The sequence below is a fragment of the Ruditapes philippinarum genome, unplaced genomic scaffold (genome assembly GCF_026571515.1).
Source record: "Ruditapes philippinarum isolate M1 unplaced genomic scaffold, ASM2657151v2 ctg1249_1_1_1_1, whole genome shotgun sequence".
Classification (NCBI taxonomy): Eukaryota; Metazoa; Mollusca; class Bivalvia; order Venerida; family Veneridae; genus Ruditapes; species Ruditapes philippinarum.
The window spans coordinates 45,073-57,786 of record NW_026864552.1 but is presented as its reverse complement, the minus strand read 5'-3'; the positions used below and the strand labels follow the sequence as shown (position 1 = coordinate 57,786).

General features: G+C 33.3%; 1 protein-coding gene across 1 annotated transcript in view; it reads right to left on the bottom strand.

Annotated features, from left to right (window-relative positions):
- Window positions 1-12,714, bottom strand: part of LOC132726049 (midasin-like) — a gene marked incomplete at its 3' end in the record, with an annotated part of 111,046 nt that overhangs the window by 73,710 nt on the left and 24,622 nt on the right. The window contains 17 exon segments of the mRNA XM_060711298.1: window positions 31-122; window positions 1,277-1,455; window positions 1,829-2,094; window positions 3,545-3,709; window positions 4,173-4,269; window positions 4,695-4,799; window positions 5,468-5,604; window positions 6,110-6,213; window positions 6,672-6,756; window positions 7,276-7,390; window positions 8,013-8,073; window positions 8,643-8,791; window positions 9,741-9,853; window positions 10,584-10,761; window positions 11,345-11,514; window positions 12,003-12,117; window positions 12,416-12,651. Coding sequence (XP_060567281.1) covers window positions 31-122; window positions 1,277-1,455; window positions 1,829-2,094; window positions 3,545-3,709; window positions 4,173-4,269; window positions 4,695-4,799; window positions 5,468-5,604; window positions 6,110-6,213; window positions 6,672-6,756; window positions 7,276-7,390; window positions 8,013-8,073; window positions 8,643-8,791; window positions 9,741-9,853; window positions 10,584-10,761; window positions 11,345-11,514; window positions 12,003-12,117; window positions 12,416-12,651 — 2,367 coding nt within the window.

The window sequence follows — 12,714 nt, the reverse complement described above, 5'->3', positions numbered from 1 at the left end:
AATCATTAACTTTTGAGCAAAGCAATATACCCTGTTGAGAGCCTCTAGTACATCTGTTGGTGCCAAGTTTAACTCATCTAGAATAATCCACTGTCCTTTCTTCATGGCCTCCACTAGCACACCTAGAAACATAGTACATAAATATATGAATTTTCTCTATTTATCTCAATAAACTTTATGTTAAAGAATAACTCTTGGCAACTGTTTGAATTTACTGGAAGTAAACCATATTTTATTTGTAAAAAATTACAGATATACATGCAAGAATATATAGAGTGTTCTTGAAAGATATAAATGATATTAAATATTTCAGAGAACAATAAATTGTAAATCAAGGAGTAAAACTTTCATATTTAGATGCAACTACAGTCAAACTGTCTTAAGCAGCCAGCCAATGAATGCAGTGATTTTGGCTGCTTAAGATTCGGGAAGCATTTTAAACCCCAGTTACACTAGAGCTTACAACTACTTGCGACTGCCGGCGACGTGTAAAACCGACGATCATCGGCGTTTGTCTGCAAGCAAGCCCTCTTTGAACAGATAAATTTACTTCTGTGATTTTAGTATGACCAATCATCATTGTCAATCGCACGACAGGTCATCAGCAAGATTGCCTGGGATTAGTTACAACTGCCCGTGACCTGTGATGCGATCACCTACAACTTATCGTACGACCATCACACGATTACAAAAGACTACTCAAGATTATCAGTGACTACTGGAAATTTGTAAAGACTGTCGTAAGATTGTCGCACTTTCGAGCGACCATCGTGCGACAGCCTAAAACCTTATAAGATCACTAGCAACCTGTTTGATCGCAGAGAGGTTTTTGTGCAAGCTCAAAAACTTCTCTATGACTGAAATTGGTCGTGGGACCTAAATAAGATAACCTGCAATTATCGAAGATCACCAATGACCGTTGTAAGACGTTTTAAAGATTGTCCGCGACCAGTGGTCACTGGTGATCGTGAACTGGTCATGACTGGTCGTAAACTCTAATGTGACTGGGGCTTTAGTTGACTGCGACCAGCAGGTGACCGTTGAACAGATGTATAAAACAGAGTGATTTTCATCGGGATCATCACAATATGGCCATTCGGGTCAGGTGACCACCAAAAAGAGGTGACTTTTAGAACAGTTTCAACTGTAATCCTCAAAGACAAAATGCAAGTTCTAAATATGTACCAAAACTTCACAAGAAAATTACTTTGATTCTTAGCTTCCAATTTTAAAGAAGAACAAAATGCTTAAATATGAATAATTCATCTAAACAAACCTTCTTTAAAAACTAATTTTCCATTCTCATCAGCAGCATAGCAACCAACATATTCCTGAAGATCCGTGTGTTCATGATTGTTTACACGTACACATATGTTACCTGTAGACTGTGCCAGCCATTTGATCAGACTGGTTTTACCAACAGAAGTTTCTCCCTGTAGTAACACTGGGTGTTGTCTGAAATAATAATATATGTTTTAATATACAGGGAATCCTATAAACATGATCACAGGTTCCCCTTTCTTGCATTACTTCATGCATGAGGGGGCACCTGAGTAGAACAACATACTGGGTACCTTCAGTAAGTTAGCTGGATAGCTTCCTCACATGAAATAATCTTAAAATTATCAGTGGGATTTAAACCCATAGAGGTGTAGGCCATGTTCAAAGGTAGAGGCATTAACTGCTTAGCCATCGAGGCTCCCTAAGATATAAGGCTCACAATCTATAGACTATAATCTAGAGCTAATCATAAATATGATATGACTGTATTCAAACAGTAAGATAAGTAAATACTAGTAAGCTAAATCTTTGAACATTTTCAACTTACCCTGCTGCCACAACTCTTGCCAGATCTTTCAGATTGGCTCTCACTGACTGTGTCAGTATATAGTCATCTGGTGTGTGAGGTTCAAGGTCACCCACTGAGATCCAGTAACCTTCAAAGTTTAAGCTCCGCCCACCAGGAGGCATAGGGAGTGGCTGTTTAAGGACAGATTTAATGTTGGACTTTCCCAGGATATGTTGACATACCAACTGCTGTACAACAGGATGAGATATTCTGTCCAACTGTGTGAGAAAACTCAAACAAAATCCCTGAAAACAAAACAAACAATGCCCATACAGTTCTAAACATCAAGATGCCTCAAACTTTCACAAAAATGGAAAACCAAAACTTTTGTAATGACTTTTAAGAACAGAAACAACAACCTTTCTTCAAACAAGTACATTTTTTAGTTCTTTTAAAAACAGAAACAACAACCTTTCTTCAAACAAGTACATTTTTAGTATCGTCAAAACAAATAAACAAGAGGGCCATGATGGCCCTGAGGTGGCTCACCTGTATATAGGCCCCTGGAGCCGAGCCAGTTTAAACCCCAGGGCTTTTATTTGAACAAACTTGAAAGACACCCATTAGAAGATGTTTCAAGATGTTAAGTTTTTACGACACACATATAATGAAAAACAATGATCTCCCCCCTGTTTTTCCCCCTCCCGGCAGGGCCAATTTTAACCCAAGGGCTTTTATTTGAACAAACTTGGTAGACACACATAAGAAGATGTTTCATCCTAAACATCTAAGCTCTAGCTCATTGGGTTTTTTAAAAGAAGATTTTTTAAGATTTTACTATACACATGTAGTTAAAAACAATGACACCCCTGGGGCCGGGCCAATTTTGACCACAGGGCTTTTATTTGAACAAACTTTGTAGACACTCACCAGAAGATGTTTCATGCTTAATATCTAAACTCTAGCTATTTGGGTTTTTTCAAAGAAGATTTTTTAAGTTTTTGCTATACACATATAAGGAAAATCAATGACCCCCGGGGCGGGGCCAATTTTGACCCCAGGGCTTTTATTTGAACAAACTTTGTAGACACCCATTAGAACATGTTTCATGCTAAATATCTTAGCTCTAGCTCTTTGAGTTCTTTAAAAGAAGATTTTTTAAGTTTTTACTATATGCATATAGGGAAAATCAATGACCCCCTGGGGCCGGCCAATTTTGACCCCAGGGCTTTTATTTGAACAAACTTGATAGACACTCACTAGAAAATGTTTCATGCCAAATATCTAAGCTCTAGCTCTTAGGGTTTTTTTTTAAAGAAGATATTTAAAGTTTTTTCATATGGTTGCCATGGCAACCAGAGTTCTGCATGGAATTAAATTCTTTGAACAATTTTTAAAGGTGACCACCAAAGGAACATTCCTGTGAAGTTTGGATGAAATTGGCTTAGTGGTTTATGAGGAGATGTCATTTAAAGTAAAAGTTTACGGACGACGGCCTGACGCCGGACGAAAAGCAATCACAAAAGCTCACCCTGTCACTTTGTGACAGGTGAGCTAAAACTAGTCTTGTCAACAACACAATTTATATAATATTGTTATTTTTTTGCAGTTGCAGAACATATCCTCTTCTAAAAGCAGTTTTCTACAAAATAATATCATATTAAACCTGAAGTATTTCAATATCTCATTCCTTTACTTCTTTACAACTTACGCAAATGTTTGATCATATACTACAATTACACATATAAAACCTACCTCATACAATGACCTTGGCACAGAGCCACATGTGTTTCTGGCAGCGTATCTTAATGCCCGGCACAATGTTCTCAAACTGTAGTGGGGAGGATGACCTGTCCCATCTGTGAGTTTCTTACTTGCCTCATTCCGTATGGTGAGGTAAAATTTCACAATACCGTCAATCTATAAATCAAATAAAGGAAATATCTTACAAATCTTTTTATAGTTATTTAACAACTACCTCATTTTATTACTGATGTTTTTATAAATGCTGGGCAGCGTTAAAACTATGAAGATTTTATTGGTAGAGGACGACCTCGCATCAAAATTTGAAATAAAATGTACTGAAAATGTTCAAAAGTCATATATGCTGGCCAATATGGTCTCTTTTCGGTGACGAGGGTAAACAAGCCCAAACACACACACAAAAGTCATATATTTGTATACTTAGCATATAAATGCCTCTGTTAGGAGTCTAAAATGGGGTGATGATATTTTTTTGTTCCACCAGTGACAATCTTTGAAAACAATAGTTTTTTAAGTTCCGCTGACACTTCTATACATGTACATGTAAGTTAATTAAAAACACAATTATGTGAAGTACAATATTCTTATTTGTTATACTTTTATAAAGAATATAATTTACCTGTCCAGCTGTCAGTGAGAGACCTTGAAGATAGTCACACACCAAGATCTTTAAATCTGAAGTATCTTCTAACTCATCAACAAACAACTCTGTAAACCTAAAATATTCATCAATAAAAAAATCTTAAATCATATATGAATACTGTAATTATGCTTAACATTACATTTTGTACTCATGTTTCACCCAAAGACTGGCAATTTAAACTTACTATAATTGTACACGCAATACATGTATAAAGACATTTAATACTTTTCAGTTTCGAAATTGGAAATTTTGACCAGAACTCTTTGCTAACCAGATGTGAATTTTTATAATTCAAATGTATCATCCCTATCTTGAAATTAAGGAGTTCTTAACCTTAACTGACACACAAACATGTAAATTTCAAACTTTATTTTCATAAAAAGAAGAGTTGAATAAAAATTATTAATATTAAAAATGTCATTAAATTTTTAAACATGAGTTTACTGACTTAACATTAGTTTTAATTGAAATTTTGGTCAAGTAAATAATGAGATATACCTATTTCTGATACCCGGAGATAAATCTTTCTTGCCTACATCTGTTGCTGGATTCATACAAGCAAATAGTCGGAACTCTGGGTGACGTATAACTGGTTCAATGTCCCTGAGAGAAAGATCAGGTTTCATTTAATAAATCATCATGAAAATATTCATAATTCAATACAAATTTCAATTTTTAAATGTCAAGACATGTTTGGCTTTAAACATACATTTACTACTTTTACACAAGCTAAGTATTTTTCAATTGGTATCAATGTATAATTTTTTCCCAGAATAATAATATTAAATTAAAATCTGAAAATATTACTAGCAGTAATATTCGATGATCTTAAAACATAAAACTGATGAATTTTCCACTTTATTACAGTCATATTAGTGTAATGTAATGGGTAAATATTGATCAAATACAGCATCCAAAACATTACATGAGGAAGAGGACTGGTGGGTAAATGTATCTGTCCTTGACCTTCTTTAAACATGAAACAAAGCAGATAAAGGCTCCAAACCTTCTGTGACACATTAGGAGGAGTTGCTCATATTAATTTTGGCTTAGGTCTCACAATGTTGGGGGATATACATGTATTTTCTTCTATTTGTTTGTTGTTTTTAAAATAACATTAAAACTGTTTAGGTCATATTGAGTTTGAACAGAGAAAATAAAGGAGATCTTAAATGTTCCTATGTGCATTATTATTTCAGACATTGGCCAACACTGGATATACATTAACTTCAGGAAATATTATGGTACATGACAATGACATAATGACATACCCACGTTCCATGAGCAACACAGAGCCAGTTGTTCTTTCCAGTAAACCACTTAAACATTCTAGTGTTTCCATGGCAGCCAGATTTATCTCGTCCAGTAATACCCAGTCTCCAGCTCTTATAGCCTTCACTAAACTACCCTAAAATGACAGACAATCATCTGTTATTTTCATAAAGTTCATAGATAACAACATTTCATTTACTTGATAAGAATAGAAATAAATAATTTTAATAATAAACCAGGAACATATAAATATATTATATATTTTAAGATGTCTGAATACACAATTTTCTTAACAAATTTATCATGTGTTTTTAACCCTTAAAGTGCTGGAACCGAAAGCATTAAGTCTTTGCCACCAGTATAGAGCCAGGCCAGCCTGCACATCCGTGCAGTCTGACCAGGCTCTATACTGCTGACTGACAAACTTTAAATATTCAAATTGATATCCCTAAAATTGATAATGGACAGTCCCAAAAATGGAAGTGGGACAAGTCCATTTAAAATGTTCAGGGTTAATAATAACCTTTACCATCAATTTTAAACATGATCCCTATTTTTACATCATTAGAACAATAGTTATAGGGAAGAACAGAAAAAGAAAGGTACAGAAATAATTGGTATCTTGCTAACAGTTTACTTACCTCCATAAAAGTAAAAGCAAGTGCATTTTGTGTCTGGTGAACTTGAATCTTCAACTGTGACAAACGTGTGGATACAGATTGCCACTTTTTTAGAAATTTTGCTTCTAAAATATAATATACATGTTGTTAGACAATCCTATTACCGTACATCATCTTTGTATAATGTACCGATTTCATATAATTTATATCTTAAGAACTAGAAATGCAAAACAAATAGTAAACTAGAAATGTGTCTACAGGACACAGATGTCCCCACATTCCCCTCACTGTTTTATCAGTCCCTTGGCAGACAGTATGACAGCAGGACTGATAAACAGGGCTAATCTACATGCCCCTAAGAAGTGAAGGCATATAAAATCACATTTGTTCACTCTCAGACCTACAATTTACGACCATTTATTTTTCATATTCAAGCTTATGTAGCATGTACTTAATAAAGTCTTGTTACAATATAAACATACCCCTACATAACCTATAAATACATATGTATAGTGTTTTCTTTTTATCAGACAAAACGTATAGATTATACTGTAGAAGTGTATCAAGAAATTATTTTACAAACCTTTTTCAAATTTCACAAGGGCATTTTTTGTTGTATGATCCATTAAGGAAAATAGGTTGTCCCATTTTCTCTTTCCAAAGCAATCCTGTCATGTATATAAAACATAAATCATTGATATAATTTAAGTAATAACATTCTCATAAACATTTTAATTTAACTTATGTTCAGAGAACATATCATTCTTTATATTATATACGTGGATATTTCCGCGTGTCAAGAAGTTAAGCAAATTCAAATTCCAGATATTTTATGTGACGAAATATTAGCCAATGGCTGATCGCAGATTGCAACGGTAGAATGTATTGACAGGTTGGTTGATATTTACGCTAGAGGGAACTTTAGCAATTTAAGTCAATATGCAAAATTTGCCAATATTTCCGTATAGCTAACTTAACCACTTATACAATAATAATGATAACAAGACAGCGCCTTAGACTGACAAAACTAAACTAGCACAATTTATCATCATAATAATCATCAAAAAATTCAAAAATAATTTTTTTGACAATCTTACTTTCCCTCTGATTTTCACATATCTTTATTTAATCAATTATAACTTACATATAACAGGAAATCACACGTACGTATATATGTATCAACTTACATGTAAATGTCCTAGGAATTTCACATTCTGTTTTCTGGAGAAAGTTTTACAGAACAGTAATTCAAAATCTTCATAAAATGGCTTGATAATATGTCTCACATCTACCGGCTTGAATCTAGATAAATAACATAACATTGCCATTATCTATACACTATGACAAAATTGAACTTGCATAGATCAAAAACTCTCCTCATTAGCTTAGTTAGTTTATTATGATTTATTTAAGTTTGAATGTGTTGGAAGCTATAAGCTTATTGAAACACTCTCCAATCTGTTCCTGGAACCAACCAGTACTAAGCAATGAATTTAAAGTTTCTTAATCTAGGAATCAACAGGGTTTAAATCCACACGACCAGCAACCCTTTAAATAACTAGTCTGAAGTGTTAACCACTCTCCTCATTTGAACAAAGCCATTTTAAGGAACATATGTTTGAATTTTAATTACATTCTGCTCTATTTAAAGAATTAACAAAATGATTCCCATGTTCTCTTGCACGAAGAAGATAGTGTTACATTCAAGGCAAGCTTTCATTTTGGACAAACTACCCTTGTTTAATTACAATATATGCCTTAAAATACAATTATACATATATCTCTGAAGCTGTTGGTAGGAGCTGATTTAATCACTACTTTTGTACTCTGTAAACATTACTTTTACACTATTTAGTAGAATTTTGGAAGGGTTCAGATAAGAGCTAAAATTATAAGAGAAGACAAATGAAATTTTTTATCATACCCTCCAAGCAGGTCAGCACTGTCACTTTGCTGATTCATGTTAATCACATGTAACTTGTGCCCTAGATTTTGAAAAATAAAGATGATACATGAAAGTAATCAAGTACAAATGTTCATGTAAAAGTTGTTTATCGTACAATGTTTGTGTAAGAGTTGTGGCCCTTTTTATCATACAATGTTCATGTAAGAGTTGTGGCCCTTTTTATCTTACAATTTGCATGTAAGAGTTGTGGCCCATATAATCATACAATGTTCATGTAAGAGTTGTGGCCCTTTTAATCATACAATGTTCATGTAAAAGTTGTGGCCCTTGTAATCATGCAATGTTCATGTAAGAGTTGTGGCCCTTTTTATCATACAATGTTCATGTAAGAGTTGTTGCCCTTTTTAATCCTTTATTATATAGAAGAATCAAAGCTTTGATGTAGAATCAAATAGAAGTATAATCAAGTTATCACTTTCACTTCGCCAATAATTAAAATGGACTGAATAGCTATCAACATTATGAGATGAATACATGCACCTTGCTATTATAAACTACTTCAGTCAAATTTATCAAAAAAATACTTTAAATATAAAATTTTGTGATGTTTTTCAGAAATATAGAAATTCTTCATTAGAAACTTGTTACCTAGTTGTTCAGCCAGATATTGTACAGAAGATGTTTTTCCGGTTCCCGTTTCTCCAACAAGTAACACTGGTTCCTGGTTTCTGACACAAACAGCAACTCTCTCTAACAACACACTTGATTGACGAGTATAGGAAAACGTGTTTCTTCTTCTGCAATTTAACACATTATTTTACATTCCAGATCTGTAATTAAAGGTCTTTAGAAAATGAAACCTTATCCAAACCAAAAAGTACTTTTAAAACAGCTAAGAAGTTTTTTCAAACAATAGTTCTGTTTCTAAGGGGAAAAAAGGTTTCAAAAGTGACATTTAGGTTTCGTCTTGTTATTTTCTTGACATTCAAACATACTTAACTGGTATATGTTCTATTTGTTAGAGACCTTAAAGCATTATCATCCTGACTTTACTTAGTGCCACTTTAAATACATTTTTATTTTTGTATAAAATTTATTTTCATTCATTTTAATACAACAAAGGCATTGGTTAAATAACCCACTTCCACCATTACACTTCTAAACAAACACACAAATGCTCTCAATTTCTCTGTATTTTGCTTTGTAATGTTGTTTTCAAATACATGTATTACATACATGAATATAAATTGTCCGGGAAATCTACAAAGAATGTATCCAAGACTATATATTTACCTTTAATTCAGTACTTGCCACACGTGAACCAGTTATATCATGAAAACATACAATTACAGTATTTTTTCAGTTCTTCCCTTAATGGGACTGGGACCATTTGAATTGTGAAACCTTAGCACAATTTTGGAAATGTAATGTAACAAGATGTAACCCAGGTGATAAGGTCATGTTTTGTACTGTATTTTGTGTAACTGTATTCAGAAAAAGCTCTCTACTACAGATAACACAACAAATAAGAAATGGACAGTTTATTTTACTTTTTTTCTATATTCTTTCACTAACAATAGTGAATTTCAGTCATAAAAATGTGAAAAGGCATCAAACCTTTTAACTTAGTGATTTAATTCAAAGACTGACTAAACTTGGTGAACTTGATAGTAACAACTGCACTCACATTTACAACTGTATAAGGCAAAATCGCGATAGGGAGTAAATGTTTATAGTATATGTTACCTTGATTGTAAGAAGGAAGATGTTTCTATTACAGGCAATGTAACTCTACCGACACTAAATGTCTTGGAAGCTGCAGTCACATCTGGTTTATACTTGTCACAAAAATACTCCACCTGTAACATAAGAAAACATAGTTCTAGTCAAGTTTAGTTTAGTTATTATTATTTAGTTTAGTTAAAAATTATTTATTTAAATTCTAGTGTGAAAGAAGCTTAAAACACTCTTGTGGTGTCATATGAAAGAAAGATGGTTGAGCTTCTGTAGGGTTTAGACCTACAATCCCTTGGTTGAGAGGCAGACAACTAAATTGCTAGGCAAGTCTTCCCTTATACAAATATTTAGATATTATACAAATATTTGGGTTAATATTATACAACTACAACTATTTGGGTTAAATGGACTAAAAACACTCTTTCTTAAAAATGAAAACTGTGTCAAAATAATATCATACAGACATGAAATATAATAATGAACTGAGCTTGGTTTACAGTGACTTAAGTCTAAGTATTCATATAAAAAGTTTCTTTCCCTTAATATTTATTGGGATAGGTGGTAAATATAATATCAAAACTATATCATATTAGTGGTAATTCATTGATTAAGACAAAATTAGAGACCCGCTCAATATATTTTTTTATGGTCGGGTTTTACGTCACATCAACACAGTATAGGTCATATGGCAACTTTCCAGCTTTACTTGTGGTGAAAGACCTCGGGTGACCTTTTCTGCATCATTTCTGGTAGGATTGGGCACACTCAATATTTAGAACATTTCTATAATTATAAAAAATACAAAAAGAATACTGAACTTAATAAATTGGAATTTCATAAAACAAAACTTACCTTGACTTTTGTGATGTTAAGTTTAGCTCCAATGGCCTCGGCAAGAGGTATACGCCTGTCACGCTTCGATAAACATGCAACAAAACAGTCCAACGCTTCCAGGAGTACAAAGTTACCTGCCCCTGATGATGATACATCAAAATCTTTAGCAATTCTTCCACACCAAGTTATCAGGTCTCTGTAAAAAAATTCAAATCCCTTTTAGAAATTACACTAAAAATTTAAAATGTCATAAAAAGCCTTTTTTGTTTCAAGTCAAACTTACTTTATCAAGATGACACAAAAACAATCAAACTTCCAGGATTCATACCCAATCTGTTTAGCAACATATCCCTAGCTATTGTTTACAAAAGACATGAAGCGAACCAAAGTTTTGCACTTCAGAAAGCGAAAATAAGGAAAAAACAATAAATAGACCAATCTACCTCACCTATTTCCTACAGCTAAAGCAGGCCAACGAGATCCGCAGTTCGCTTTTAGCAAAAAATTAATGTATGTCATCCAGACATTCAACAGAGAATAACAACCACATGATTTAAGTCTGTAATTGGTGATTTATGGGTAAAGCTGCACCGTTTATGTGTTGAATGCAACAAAGAGTATTTGAGAAAGGCCCTTAATATAGATTTTACGCAGTCTTTGACGTTTGACCTGGGCCATGATTCAAAAAGTTGCCATGGTATTTATGGCATATTTTTAATATTTAATCTAACTTGTAAACAATCTTGTCACAGAATAATGGGGCAACAAAATATATATACCTGGTTGATATTTGTCTTCCATCATGTGAAAGAAACTTGCCAACTGACTCAATCTCTGTCTCCATAGCAACATCTGACGCCCCCTGGTGGCCACCAGCAGACAACAGGAAGTAGATATCTAATAGTTTATCTACTACAGTCTCCAGACTTGGATACTTTATACATAAAACCTGAAAAAATTCATTTTTCTTATAAGTAGCATTCAGAAGTTGTGCAAGAGCATTACCTAAAACACTGTCATATGGGACCACTTAAATCCAATCTTATATCAAATATATTTGAATATATTCAAGTTTGCAAAAGATAAGCAAATCCTATTTGAAGGACTTTAAGTACATGTAAATGTAGATGCAGCCTTTAAATGCTATTAAGAAGTGTTACAAAATGTAGGCTATAAGGTTTCATTATGGTTCAAATATTCATCACAAATTTTTACTGTTAACCACAAAGTAACTGAAAATGTTGAGAACCTGTGCTTGTACTCAAATGAAAAAGGTCAAAAGTAAAAAGGAACAATATGAATGTAGGAAAGTAGATTCTTGTGTCACAGAGAGAGCCATATTTATGTCTTAAATGTATATCTGTTTGAATTCATTGTTAATCTTTAGAGCAATCACAACAGCACCGTTAATCAAGTGAATTATATAGAATACCATACCTTAGAAAGTTCATTTCTGGAGAGGGGTTCCACAAGTATAGAAGTCCACAGTTTGTCCAGTAAAGCACTGTTACTATTATGTTGTTTACTCCAGCCTGAACTTCCACTTAACAACCTGTAATATAACACTTAACATTCATTATAGTACCATAAATAGTATGGCACAGCCATACATATGATATGCAAATGAGCCTAATTATACATGACTTTGTGTTAGTTGCTTACAGTTAAAGAGGTGAACTAAATATGTTTGTTTCTCTGTATTTTCTCAGGATATGTGATGAATAGAATATTAAATTTGTGAAAATTCAAAATCAAATTTATTGAACTTGTTTAATAAATTCAATATGGAATCCAAACTTATTTGATATCCTCTCTTTATATGCATACATGTAATCAAAGATGAAATATACCTTTGAGTGGCAAACAAGTGAAAGCCTGGTGAAGCCTTGATACTATCGCCATGACCGGGTACTGACAGGGTTCGAGTCTCTAGTAATGGTAACAGTACAGAAATAACCTCCATTGGAGCATAGTCTATGTCCTCCATGACAACCCAGTAACCATTAGTTACAGCCTGGGTTAGAACCCCGGGCTGCCAGATAAATTCACCTGGTACCTCTGTACATCTGTATGTTCCTAATAAAGCCTGAAAATATTATATATAATATAAGATTACGTTTAAATAATTGTGGAATAGTCTGTAAAATAA